Raw genomic sequence first — 13,917 nt, 5'->3', positions numbered from 1 at the left:
ACCTTGAACTGAGGTTCGGTATAGTTGTATCACGAATTAACATATTCCTAATGTACATTTATAACCGATACTACCCCGTTGATAGTCTGTAAACCACTTAGCTGGTTCCATCCCATGATGAAGGAGTAATACTGTAGTCGAAAGGATTGTGACATCTCTTTAAAAGATATCAGCGATAACAGCAAATAAATATAACAAAAAATTAAACTATGCACATTTAATTCCTTAGAATGTAATTGGTTACGCCTTGTGATGACACAATATTTTTTTTTCTGTGTAACTACACTCACCACATTTAAAATAGTTAGCTTTTGTGTTTAAACTGATGTCTTTTCAGTAGTAATTTACTGTTTGTTGCATAATTACACTGAACACACTTGAACTCCTTGTTATGTGAAAGTAGATGTGTTTTTAAGCAGGGCTTATTAGTGGTTGCGTAATTACAATGATCACATTTAATATCCTTCGATGTCTTGTGGGTCAATAGATGCCGTTTAAGATGGGATTTATCATTGGTTGCGTAATCACACTGGGTACATTTCAAATCCTTAGAAGGTTTATGCGAGAGCAGATGCGTTTTAAAATGAGATATATAATTTGTTGCATAATCACACTGGACACATTTAAAATCCTTGAAAAGTTTATGTGAAAGCTGATGTTTGTTTAAATTCGATTTATTAGTGGTTGCGTAATCACAATGATCACATTTAATATCCTTTAATGTCTTGTGGGTTAATAGATGCCGTTTAAGATGGGATTTATCATTGGTTGCGTAATCACACTGGGCACATTTCAAATCCTTGGAAGGTTTATGTGAAAGCAGATGTATTTTAAAATGAGATATATAATTGGTTGCATAATCACACTGGACACATTTAATATCCTTGGAGAGTTTATGTGAAAGCAGATGGTTGTTTAAATTCGATTTATTAGTGGTTGCGTAATCACAATGATCACATTTAATATCCTTGGTTGTCTTGTGGGTTAATCGATGGCGTTTAAGAGTCGATTTAACATTGGTTGCATAATCACACTGGGCACATTTGAAATCCTTGAAAAGTTTATGTGAAAGCAGATGGTTTTTTAAATAGGACTTATTAGTGGTTGCGTAATCACAATGTTCACATTTGAAATCCTTAGTTGTCTTGTGGATTAATCGATGGCGTTTAAAGTGGAATTTACCATTGGTTGCATAATCACATTGGGCACATTTGAAATCCTTGAAAAGTTTATGTGAAAGCAGATGCATTTTTAAATTGGACTTATTGGTAGTTGCGTAATCACACTGACTACACTTTATATCTTTAACAACCTTATGGGTTAGCAGATGTGCTTTTAAATTACGTTTATATTTTGTTGTGTGATTACAATCAGTACAATTAAACTCTTTCGAAATTTGCAATCGATTAGCATATGGGAAATCTGAATCAATTTCTTCTTTACAATAGCGTGTGACATTAGGATAATCTCCACCGATTGTGATCTCATTAGGTTCTTGCTTTATCAATCCGTACACATCATCAGGTGAAACACTCTCATCAATGAAGGTATTAATGTTGTCTTCTTCTTTAATTTCCACTTTTACAATTGCCGACATTGTCACACAAGAACACAACACTAAAACGTGGCCCGTTTTGCAATTGTAACCACAAATGATATCACTTGAGCTTCTTCGGCAAACGTAATAATGCCACCCTATGGCAGTACGTTTGATCTCATGATAGAAAGGAAGCCTACAATTATTGTATCAGACGTTTGTCTGAATGCATTCCACACACTGCGCATGCGAGATAAACGTCAAAGTTGCAAATTGTTTGGAAGTGTTAAGTAGTACGTCGGTTAATTGCAATGAGGTTCATTGGTAAAAATATATATTATTATTATTAAAAATGCAATCATGAATAATGAGATATCTGTATCCCTTCAAATACCTTGTATACTTCAACGTCGGATGTAACCAATCAAATAGTTGGAGTTCCTGGGACATGAGACACCGCCATCACCACCGGTTGAAAATTTTTATAATTTCTGTGGGATGTTTTCGATTTTGGCTTGGCGTCACTTCTTGGTTGTTAAAGCTCGTTGGTGGCGGAAGTATTGCATTCTGAGTTGTATTCATATTGTTGCATAGATCCGTGATGTCAATTTTGGCAAAATATCATAGAATAAAGCAATTTGGAACACCCTGTTCTGTACCTACCAAACTGTTAATTTGGTGGCGAATGGGACATGAGAGCACAATTTTGGAGGGCCGCCCCGGGCACCAGCCGTAGCTACGGCTGTCAAACTGATAAACTAGATTTCGCTGGCTTGAATAAACCATTGAATTGTCTTCTGCACTGATTCCTTATATTTAAGGGGAGTGTTAAAATCTAAATTTAATAAGAATCACATTTATGTAATACACGTAGTAGGCTTTCAATGTTCAGATAGAAATATAATAGACGTCAATGTTAAGAACGTTTTTATGTTAAAATTGCCTACACACTCTTTTGTCGACAGTTGGCATGTACATAAAAGACTCCTTTAATAAATCGAAGATAACATTATATTATTGGTTGGGGGCGGTAAACTACTCCATTTCCAAATGTCTTACCACAATGCTCGATCTTGATGCATAACTGCTCAATGGTACAACGTACAGTACCAACCACACTGAAACTTAAAATTTACTTTAAAAACTATTTTTTAAACAAATACTGCAATTTTACATGCAAATTATACAAGGTCACTAATAAGTCTGGAAACGATCGAGGTATCAAAAAAAGCTTCTTTAAAGGTTCTTTAATGTCTACAAGGGAGTAGTAATTTTAATTATACAGGGTTGGTCATAACGGCGTGGCACACTAATATTGCATTTTTTTAAATAGAACACCCAGTATATTATTCGATATATTAATTTTTCTCTCAATTTTGAGCATAACTTGTAAGAAGCAGAATGTACCCAAATGCAACCGTTTCAGAGTTATCGAATTTGGAAAATAAAACGTATTGTTTTAAAATGTATTGAATAAAGAACAATAATTAATGAGTTACGAGTTGATTTTGAAAAACTTTTCTATGGTTCTGAAAAGAACCGTTTGTGGAGCTTGTTATGATTATTTGGAATCATTAATTATTGTTTTTTGTCCAATTATTAATAATTTTAAAATAATAGCATTATTCAAAACTCGATGATCCGGAAACGATTGAATTTAGGTACATGCTTATTACAAAATAATTGCTTAAAATTGAGAGAATTGGAACATTAGAAAATATACAGGGTGTTCCATTTGAAAAAATGCAATTTTGGTGTGCCGGGCCTTTATGAGCAACCCTGTGTAATTAAAATTATTACCGCCTAATGTATCATCAATCAAAACATATCGCAGCATCCCATCTACATAACACCCTGTTTAAAATCCGTAGTTGTCCTATGGGTTAATAGATGAGATTTAAAATCAAATTAAAGTTTGTTGCATAATCACATTGATTTATCATGTCTCGACAGATGGTATTTAAAACTGTATTTATTATTTGTTGCGTAATTACATTGGGAACATTTGAACTCTTTCACAGAGTTATGCGTTACCGAATGTGTTCTCAAACTGCATTTGTTATTATTTGTGTAATTACACTCGCCACATTTTAAAAATTTAGTTGTCCTGCGAGTTAATAGATGTGTTTTCAAACTAGATTTATAATTGGTTGCATAATCACATTCAGCACATTTGAAAATCTTACAAGTTTGGTGTCTTAGCAGATGTATTTTAAAATTGTATCTAGTATTTGTTGCGTAGCTACACTGGGAGCATTTGAAATCCTGGGAAGGTTTATGCGAAAGCAGATGATTTTTTAAATAACGGTTACTAGTGGTCTTATAATCACACTGAGTACATGTAAAATCTGCAGTTGTCTTGTGGGTTAATAGATGTTTTTTAAAATTAGAACTAATGTTAGTTGCATAATCGCACTGGACACATTTGATATCCTTGCATGCTTTATGTGTAAGCAGGTGCTTTTTTAAGTAATACTTATTAGTGCTCGCATAATCACACTGAACGCATCTAAAATCTGTAGTTGTGTTGTGAGTTAATAGATGTTTTTTAAAGTTACAATTAATATTCGTTGTATATTCACACTGGCCACATTTGAAATCCTTACAAGGTTTATGTGAAAGCAGATGATTTTTTAAATTATACTTATTAGTGGTTGCGTAATAGCATTGATCACATTTGATATCCTTGGTTCTCTTATGAGTTAATAAATGTAGTTTAAGATAGGACCTATCATTGGTTGCGTAATCGCACCGGCCACATTTAAAATCCTTGCACGGTTTATGCGAAAGCAGATGTTTTTTTAAATTACACTTATTAGTGGTCGCGTAATCACACTGAACACATCTAAAATCTGTAGTTGTGTTGTGAGTTAATAGATGAGATTTCAAATTAGATTTATATTTTGTTGCATAATCACACTGGACACATTTGAAATCCTTTGACGATTTATGTAAACGCAGATGCTTTTGTAAATTATACTTGTTAGCGGTTACGTAATCACAATGGTCACATTTGATGTCCTTGGTTCTCTTATGAATTAATAAATGTACTTTAAGATAGGATTTACTATTGGTTGCGTAATCGCACTGGTCACATTTAAATTCCTTGAACATCTTGTGGGTTAAGAGATGTCGCTTAAGAAGAAATTTTTTATTTGTCGCGTAATCACACACACCACATTTCAAATCTTTAACAGTATTATGGCTTTGCAGATGTACTGTTAAATTGTTTTTAATTTTGGTTGTGTAATTACACCAAGTACAATTGAAATCTTTAGAATGTACAATCAAAGATTCCTTTTCCTGCTTGACGCCACTTTCGTCTAGACAAGTGCGTGTAATCTCATTAAGTTCTTTCTTTATCTTTCCGGAGACATCATTAAGTAAAAGTTTCTCATCAATGCAGGTACCATTTATGTTGTCTTCTTGTTTCACTTCCACTTTCACAATTGCCGACATTATCACACAAGTACACAATACTAAAACGGCGGTCGTTTTGCAATTGTAGAAGGTCTCATGAAGGAAAGAACGTCGCCATATTTGTTATCAGACTGGACAGGGTTCCACGAGAAAAGCAGGACTGTACTTCATGTTTTTGTTATTGGGAAATGGGAGCCATCTTATCATTGTTGATACTGAGAGGCTCCACGCTATATACTGTAACGTAAATTTAATTATGTCTTTTATTACAACTAATTAACAATAAATTTGTAACACTAATTATTATTATCACTTACAATTTATAACCTCTCAAGAGCAACGAAGCTGGAACTGAATTCACACGCTTTCAATTTGCTTATACAGGGTGCCCAATATGTATGGAATATAGCATATATCTCCGTAAATATCGAATGTATACAACATTTTTCTATACGAAAGTCCTAAATCAAAATAAAACAAATGAACGTATACGTTTCTTATTAAACCTTGAAGACAAAATGAAAATGGTAACAAACGTACACATTTGTTTTATTTTGATGTATGATTACTAGATTAATGTTATTGCTGTGATTATAAGTTTTTTTGAAACATTTTCTTGTATTAAGGGTACTAACATGTTACAACATCGAAAAGAGAAAAAAATCTCTCTCAAATGAGCATAAGAAAAGGTAAACTGTCATTTAAAAAAAATTTGTTTTTCGTTATTCATTCGTTTTTTGAAATAAAAACAACTGAATGCTGCCTTAATTATGGGAAATAAAATTACATAGCCTTGTAGGCAAATTCAACTATCAGCAGAAATATGTGGAACTTTGTACTGATCTTAACCCACCCCCAGGCTCGAAATGAAAATGACAGATTTCACGGAAAAGTGGCAACGTTGCAATCCCAGTATCAAAACACGGTTCCCGCCTAAAATTCAAACAAAAGAATGGCACGTGATTGGATCGTCTACGGTGGGGCCCCCTTAAGGCCGCTTGACATGGAGCAATACAACGTGCAAGAACTTGCAGAAAGAAATTGCAAGGTCAAATCCTTGCATGCAATAAGCATTGCATGGTATTTGACATGGTGCAATTTTATTTCAATTGCCACATGTCTGCCAACAGAAGAAAAATATGGACTTGTCAACAAAGTTGCTAACCTCCAATAAAAATTAAATTTTGATTGCTTGAAGAAACATGAAAATTACAAGAATAAATAAGATTAATAAAAACAAATAATGAGTGCGTCTCTCAGCATCATAGTTACCGCCGCTGTATTTTACTAGGTTGGTGATACAAAAACAACTAGATTTATCCCTAGAATTGCACGATTCATGCAAGAAAAATAGCACCGGTCCTATAAAAATTGCATGCAAGTCTCTTGCAGCAATTGATCAGCTGGCTTTGAACTGCGCATGCCTTTCGCAATTTTTCTTGCAACTTGCATGCAATTGCAATTTTTATTGCTCCATGTCAAGCGGGCTTTACGTTACACGAAGCTAATACAATGACTCGGGACCCAGTCGGGCAGGAACACTCAAATAAAACACTGTAATGTCTGCGAGTTTATTTATTATAAACTTATTCTGAAAAACCCGGAATTTGGATGTGGTACATTAAAAGCAAAGCAAGCAAAACCTAAAGGTGCCGCACTCTCGCAAAAGCAGACTACCAAGGCGAAAAAGAGCGCGACTTGAGAAAAACCTTGGCCGTGAATAAAACCCAAACTATGTTAATCACAAGCAAATTAAAACACCAAACACCTAAGCAGAACATGTAACCCTACCTTAATTAATTAATGAATTCAAGTAGCCGGGTACATTTGAACAGTATGCGTAGAGTATTCGTCACAACATGTCATGTACTTTCCTTTAATCGCGGCTAGAAGGTAACTCACCTTTTAGTTAGTCATTGGATGGTGAACCTGGTTATTTGTTAGGTTAGGGCCAGCGTCTTAGCTTGATTGTCCTCCTGTTTCACGGTTATATTGTTAGGAATTGGGCCGGCATATTTGCCTATTAACCCGTAGCGCAGTTAAGATTGTTAGGGGCAACACATTCACGCATTTATTGATATAAGTCACCTTACTAGTTATTCGTATCATTGTATATCGAATAGGGTGGTGTGAAGTTTGTAAAAACACGTCTGATCTATTATTCATGTTGTGACGTAACAATAGGCAGTTATGACCATACTCAGTGTGCTTGTGGGGCCCTCAATTATGCTCAGTTTCCACATAATGACATTGGTATAAGACCCAGACTTCCGGAACTACTACCTGTGCTTCGTAACACTCCCCGGACATCGGTCTCGTAACGACACAAAACTGAAGGTGATTAAGAGATGGGTCGCCGCCCATGGGCAGGATGGCCTTTGTTACAGCACTTCATCCCTAAAGTTGGAGTTTCGAGGGCCCTCGGATCCTTTTATGCCTTAGCTCTAGAACACCTTTCTATTCTAGCGTCCGAGCTCCCTCTCACGGTAGAAAGATATTAGTTACATACAACAAGGCACACACATTCGCGAGTGTTACGAGTCACCCTAAACTAAATACACCTAGCATTGCATGCCCTGCTTCACGGAAGTCGAGGTTTGACATAGGTTCACCCCGTGCAACGTGTAACTGAGTAAACGTGGTCTAAACCTGAGATATTGCAGCCTTCCACAAGCACATGGATATTAGTTAGCACCTCGCATGTTGTAAATTACGTATTAGCACAATGGTGGTTGGAAAATATCTGATTTAACAAATGGCACAATTCACATAAATACATAAGAGTAAACTACATAAAATACTTTACCCGACACGAAAGTGGTTGAACTCACAAACACCAAAAACAAAGCTAAACTCTATGAATACAACTCAAAATACAACAAAGCCCACCACCAACAAGCTTTAACAAACAACAAGTGATGATGTGACGCCAAGCACTCTAAAAACCCCAAACATCCTCCGGAAGCTACCAAAAAAATATCGACAGGTGGTGATGGCGGTGGCTCATGTCCCCAGAATCTCCAACTACTTGACCGGTTGCATCCGACGTTGAAATATACAGGGTATTTAAAGGGATATAGACATCTCAACTTACCGAACCGTACCTCATTTATCGCACATAGATTCTGAGTTTTGATTAGCATAATCTTGCTCCGGCAAGATAGATAACTCGCCCCTGGTTTCGGGCCTACAGTTGAAAGAGCCGAAGACAATCGCGGAATTAGGTATCCTAGCTCAAATGATTACAGTTTTTACCACCGGAGATTTATCCCAATGACGCTGGTGGTCTGACACGACTTTTGGTGAAGTACTTCCCCATTGCCCTATTCATGCGTTTTATCTTTCCGTCTGATTGTGGTTCTGGTTTCGCCAATGACCAATGGTTGACAGATTTTCGAACAGCGTCGACTCAAAATTTCGACCCTGGTCAGAGTGTAGTTCCAGTGGCACTCCAAATCTGCTAAAAGTTCTTTTACCGAACGCTACGTTTGTCGCTTCTTGATTTAATAGCTCATAAGATTCTGCCCATTTGCATCACTTTCTACAACTCTCTTAAGACCATCTTGTAACCGCAACGAGTCCCACCGAGCCCAATACGCTAGACCATATCGAGATACCTCTTCTCAGGTTGCCATTCTTTCTTCCATTTTCCAGTTTATAATCAGACGTAAATCACAGTCACTTGTTTGACCTGTCCGGAGTTCTGGGGGTGCCCGATTATCATTCACAAGTGCAATGCGTCGTGCGTGTTGTTCTTCATATCTGTGCTCCAGTTGTGAGCAGTGTCGACAATCATCAGGATATGGTCTTCTAGACATCGGCATTACGATGGTTTCGTCCTGCGCAAAGTCGTACTCTTGCAGTTTTGCCAACCATCTAGCCACTTGACCTTCTGGACTCTGAACAACCATCAATCCGACCAACACTATCCTGGTAACTTGAAACTGAACACACTTTTTATCCCTCCACCCAGGGTGGGTTTTTATCTCTTGTCAAACTTTAATATTGACCGCTGCTCCGCGATCAAAAAAGGATTGACGTCGAGTCGCCTTTGGAAGTTCAATTTAAATATGAATTCCCATGTAAACAAAAATTCCAAAGGCGACTCGACGGCAACTCTTCTTTTGATCGCATAGTACTTACATTCTAGTTTCTTAACTGTCATTATCTATACTAACAATTGCTTATTTATACAAGGAGGGCCCAGACTGTTATCTCACAATATCCTTTATTAAAAAAATCATGGAAAACATTACATATTACAACACAATGTCATATACGCCATCTCACTTTCATTTATCTAACTTGTAACATTTTGCAAACAGTGTTGTCGCTTTTTATATAAAACGTACAAAAGCGCTGTTGCCAACAAACACCTCTTACAAAGAGAAGTAATTAGGTAGAAGTTTTGTGTTTACACAGATGTCTTTTCAATACTAATTTACTGTTTGTGGCGTAATCACATTGGGAACATTTCAACACCTTCAGTTATGTTATGGGTTCCCAAATGTGCTCTCAGAGTGCATTTATTATTAGTTGTATAATTACACTGAGCACAAGAGTAATCCTTGTAAGTTTTATGTAAAAGAAGATGTGTTTTTATAGTGTATTTATTGTCGGTTGCGTAATCACACTGACCACATTTGAAAAGCTTAGTCGTCTTGTGAGTTAATAGATGCGATTTAAAACTAGATTTGTAATTGGTTGAAAAATCACATTGAGCACATTTGAAAATTTTGGAAGTCTGGTGTCTTAGCATATGTGTTTTAAAAGTGTACTTATTATTCGTTGCGTAATTACACTGGGAACATTTGAAATCCTTGGAAGGTTTATGTGACAGCAGATGTTTTCTTAAATTATACTTACTAGTGGTCGCGTAATCACAGTGAACACATTTAAAATCCGTAGTTGTCTTGTGAGTTAATAGATGTTTTTTAAAATTTGAACTACTATTGGTTGCATAATCACACTGGACACATTTAAAATCCTTGGAAGATTTATGTGAAAGCACATGTGTTTTTAAATAATACTTATTAGTGGTCGCGTAATCACACTGATTACATATAAAATCCGTAGTTGTCTTGTGACTTAACAGATGTGATTTAAAATTATATTTATAATTGGTTGCGTAATCACACTGGACACACTTGAAATCCTTGGAAGGTTTATGTGAGAGCAGATGCGTTTTTAAATTATACTTACTAGTGGTCGCGTAATTACACTGAACACATCTAAAATCCGTAGTGGTCTTGTGAGTTAATAGATGCCTTCTAAAATTAGAATTACTATTAGTTGCATAATCACAATGGGCACATTTAAAATCCTTGGAAGGTTTATGTGTAAGTAGATGTTTTTTTAAATTGTACTTATTAATAGTAGCGTAATCACACTGAACACATCTAAAATCCGTAGTTGTTTTGTGAGTTAATAAATGGGATTTAAAATTAGATTTATAATTGGTTGCATAATCACACTGGACACATTTGAAATCCTTGGAACGCTTATGTGAAAGCAAATGTGATTTTAGACACGACTTATTAGTGGTCGCGTAATCACAATGAGCACATTTAATATCCTTGATTGTCTTGTGGGTTAATAGATGTCCTTTAAGATAGGATTTATCGTTGGTTGCGTAATCACACTGGGCACATTTAAAATTCTTGAATATCTTCTTGTGGGTCAATAGATGTCGTTTAAGATGGTATTTGTTATTGGTTGCGTAATTACACTGATCACATGAGAAATCTTTAACAGCCTTATGAGTTCGTAAATGCGCCCTTAAACTGCATTTATTTTTGGTTGTGTAATTACACTGAGCACAATTTAAATCTTTCGAAGTTTGCGATCGGGTGAAATCTTCATAATGTACGATCAAAGATTCAGTTTCCTGCTTGACATCATTTTCGTCTATGCAAGTGCCTGCGACATTAGGATAATCCCTACTGATGGTATTCTCATCAAGTTCTCGCTTTATCATTCCAGAGACATCATCATTCAGTAAAATTTTCTCATCAATGGCGGTATTTATGTTGTCTTCTTGTTTAATTTCCACTTTCACAATTACCGACATATCACAAAAATACACGGCACCAAAACACCGGTCGTGTAACCACAAATGACACCACTTTAAACGCATCGGCATCGACCCAATCGATAATGACGCCCTCTGGCGGTACGTTTGATTTGTGATATTCCTGATTGTCTTCGACTTTCAACTGTAGGCTCGAAACCCCGAACGAGGGGCGACGCTACCTATGTTACAGGGGAGAGATTTTGCTAATCCAAACTCTTCAGTTTAGAATCTATGTGTGACAAATGAGTTACCATTCGTAATTTCCACATATTTCGTCTTTAGTTAAATTTGCCTACAAGGCCATGTAATTTTCCATCTTGCTTTTAACAAAAGGACTTTATTGCACCAAAGATGAGTCACATCCGGTGTACTTCACTCTTTCTTAGAATCTTGGTACCTGCTTACCTGACTCATAATTCCCAAAACTTGTTTTTAATCTGTATAGTGCCTATATGTTACCTCTTGAAGTCTACCTGCTACTTTTTGTGATGTTATAATTGTATGTTACGCATTCACATAATTACGAACAATTAATTTTATAACACAATTTGATATTAATTTGACGGCTGGTTTTTTTATGGTAAGTTCTTTTTTTCCCAGCCTATTTCTTTTTTTATTCGGTGAACTACCATTTTCAAAGTTTATTTTTGCAATGTAATTTATTTCGACTTAAATTTCTGAGCTTTTACAATCATAATAATTACGATCATTATTAAATAAACTTTTCACAATTTCAGTGTTTTATTTTACGTTCCTTCCCTACTGTGCTTCAGGTCACACCGTTGTTTACAACTAACGAAAGGGAGCCCTGCCTTAGATGTTTGATCATGTGACACTTTTCAAATTTAAGCGGGATCTTGTTTAGTTTTGGAGGAAATAGCATTGAGTTAGAAAACTAAGGGAATAGTCATTCGAGTGAACATTTTTAAACGTTGCCGGGTTGACTTTATTTTCGTGTTCTTATAGTGTGAAGTTAGTGTAGAACCTGGGGGTTAAGTACACTACAAGTTTCACAATACAAATAGACACAATATACTTAAACACAAAGCAAAACTCAATGAATATACGTCGAAAAGCGATACTTCCGCTACATACAAGCTTTAGTGAACAAGTGACGCTAAACACCAAACAGAAGTCCATTCCCGTTAACTAACAGGTAGCAACGACGGTGGCTCATGTCCCCAGAATCTCCAACTACTTGCATCAGACGATATATACAGGGTATTTGAAAGGATATAGACATCTCAATGTTTTCTCTGATTTACTGTTTTGGTTGCGATTTGTTTCATAAAGATAATTTGGGCACCATTTGCGTCTGCAATATTCTAGAATGCTTGTTTATTTATTATTATTACCTAACAGACAAGACACATTCACAAATCTTTTGCGGTAGCGATTTTTCAAACTAAATCTGCAATTGGTGGCCAAAACACTCAGGGTCATTAGTCCTGCGATAATAATAATTGACTTTGTAATTGGCTACATAATCACACTTAGCCTCGCACTCAGCATATTATTTTGAAATCCTTCAAAGCTTTTTATGTTAAGAGAGACACAATACTTCATATTTGTTGCGTGACCACAATCACAAAATTTAAAATAGTTAGCCAGAAGTTTTGTGTTTAAGCAGATGTCTTTTTAACACTAATTTACTGTTTGTGGCGTAATTACAGTGAGCACATTTAAAAACCTCGGAAACTGCCGTATGTGCCAACCGGTGCGCTTTAAAACTGAACTTATATTTGGTTGCAAACTCACACTGTGCACATTTGAATTTCTTGGAAGTCTCATGCCGTAACAGATGCGATTTCAAATGGTATTTGTTACTTGTTGCATAATCGCACTGGGCACATTTGAATCGCTTGGATTTAACATGTCTCGACAGATGAAATTTAAAACTGCATTTATTATTTGTTGTGTAATTACACTGGGAACATTTGAAATCCTTGACTGGGTTATGGGTTCCCATATGCTTCCTCAAGCTAGATTTGTTATTGGTTGCGTGATCACAATGATCGCATTTGAACAACTTAGTGGTCATGTGGGTTAATAGGTGTGTTTTAAAATTGGAATTACTGTTGGTTGCATATTCACAATTGATACATTTGAAATCCTTGGAAAGTTTATGTGAAAGCAGGTGTTTTTTTAGATTATACTTAATATTGGTCGCGTAATCACACCGAACGCATTTCAAATCCGTAGTTGTCTTGTGAGTTAAAAGATGAGATTTAAAATTAGATTTATAATTGGTTGCATAATCACACTGGACACATTTCATATCCTTGGAAGGTTTGTGTGAAAGCAGATGTGATTTTAAACAGGACTTACTAGTGGTTGTGTAAGCACAATGGGCACATTTGATATCCTTGGTGGTCTTATGGGTTAATAGCTGGACACATTTAAAAGTCTTGGAAGTATTATGTTTTAACAGATGCGATTTAAAATGGTATTTAAGATTTGTTGCGTAATCACAATGGGCACATTTAAAATACTTCGATATTTTGTGGGTTAATAGGTGTCTTTTAAGATAGGATTTATTATAAGTTGCGTAATCACACTGGGCACATTTAAAACTGTTGAAAGTATTATGTTTTAATAGATGTGATTTAAAAAGGTGTTTATTATTCGTTGCGTAATCGCACTGCGTACATTTCAAATCCTTGGATATCTTGTGGGTTAATAGATGTAGTTTGAGATAGGGTTTATCATTGGTTGCGTAATCACACTGGACACACTTAAAATCCTTGGACCTCTTGTGGATTAATAGATGTCGATTAAGATGGGATTTCTTATTTGTTGCATAATCACACTGACTACATTTAAAATCTTTACTCGTCTTATGGGTTTGCAAATGTGTTCTTAAATTGTATTTATTGTTGGTTGTGTA

General features: G+C 35.8%; 2 protein-coding genes across 5 annotated transcripts; both read right to left on the bottom strand.

Annotated features, from left to right (window-relative positions):
• Positions 1-217: 217 nt before the first annotated feature.
• Positions 218-11,165, bottom strand: LOC116182713 (zinc finger protein 525-like). Its single transcript, XM_031503251.1, has 2 exons — positions 10,609-11,165; positions 218-791 (listed from the first exon to the last, which is right to left on the bottom strand). Exons 1-2 carry the CDS (start codon positions 11,097-11,099, stop codon positions 305-307), a joined length of 978 nt encoding a protein of 325 aa, XP_031359111.1. The 5' UTR covers positions 11,100-11,165; the 3' UTR covers positions 218-304.
• LOC116182714 (gastrula zinc finger protein XlCGF46.1-like) lies at positions 2,056-5,074 on the bottom strand. 4 transcript variants are annotated; one of them, XM_031503254.1, is made up of 2 exons: positions 2,597-5,074; positions 2,056-2,346 (listed from the first exon to the last, which is right to left on the bottom strand). In XM_031503254.1, the coding sequence occupies exon 1, from the start codon at positions 4,994-4,996 to the stop codon at positions 3,464-3,466; it is 1,533 nt and encodes a 510-aa protein (XP_031359114.1). In that variant the 5' UTR covers positions 4,997-5,074; the 3' UTR covers positions 2,056-2,346; positions 2,597-3,463. The 4 variants fall into 4 exon arrangements, with proteins under 4 accessions (XP_031359114.1, XP_031359113.1, XP_031359112.1 ...); XM_031503253.1 differs by lacking the exon at positions 2,056-2,346 and having other exon boundaries at positions 2,419-2,655; positions 2,712-5,074; XM_031503252.1 differs by lacking the exon at positions 2,056-2,346 and having other exon boundaries at positions 2,419-2,791; positions 3,338-5,074.
• Positions 11,166-13,917: the final 2,752 nt, after the last annotated feature.

The sequence above is a fragment of the Photinus pyralis genome, unplaced genomic scaffold, assembly GCF_008802855.1.
Source record: "Photinus pyralis isolate 1611_PpyrPB1 unplaced genomic scaffold, Ppyr1.3 Ppyr1.4_unclustered_Scaffold721, whole genome shotgun sequence".
Lineage (NCBI taxonomy): Eukaryota > Metazoa > Arthropoda > Insecta > Coleoptera > Lampyridae > Photinus > Photinus pyralis.
Note: the sequence above shows the minus strand (reverse complement) of the source record. Positions and strands in the feature narration are given on the sequence as shown.

Excerpts from the sequence above, each read along its gene's own strand:
- LOC116182714 (XM_031503254.1), bottom strand. The coding sequence starts at position 4,996 with ATGTCGGCAATTGTGAAAGTGGAAGTGAAACAAGAAGACAACATAAAT.
- LOC116182713 (XM_031503251.1), bottom strand. The coding sequence starts at position 11,099 with ATGCCGATGCGTTTAAAGTGGTGTCATTTGTGGTTACACGACCGGTGT. Across the intron at positions 792-10,608 it reads AAGATATTCAAGAATTTTAA|ATGTGCCCAGTGTGATTACG; the intron begins ATGTGCCCAGTG and ends CAAGGATTTGAA.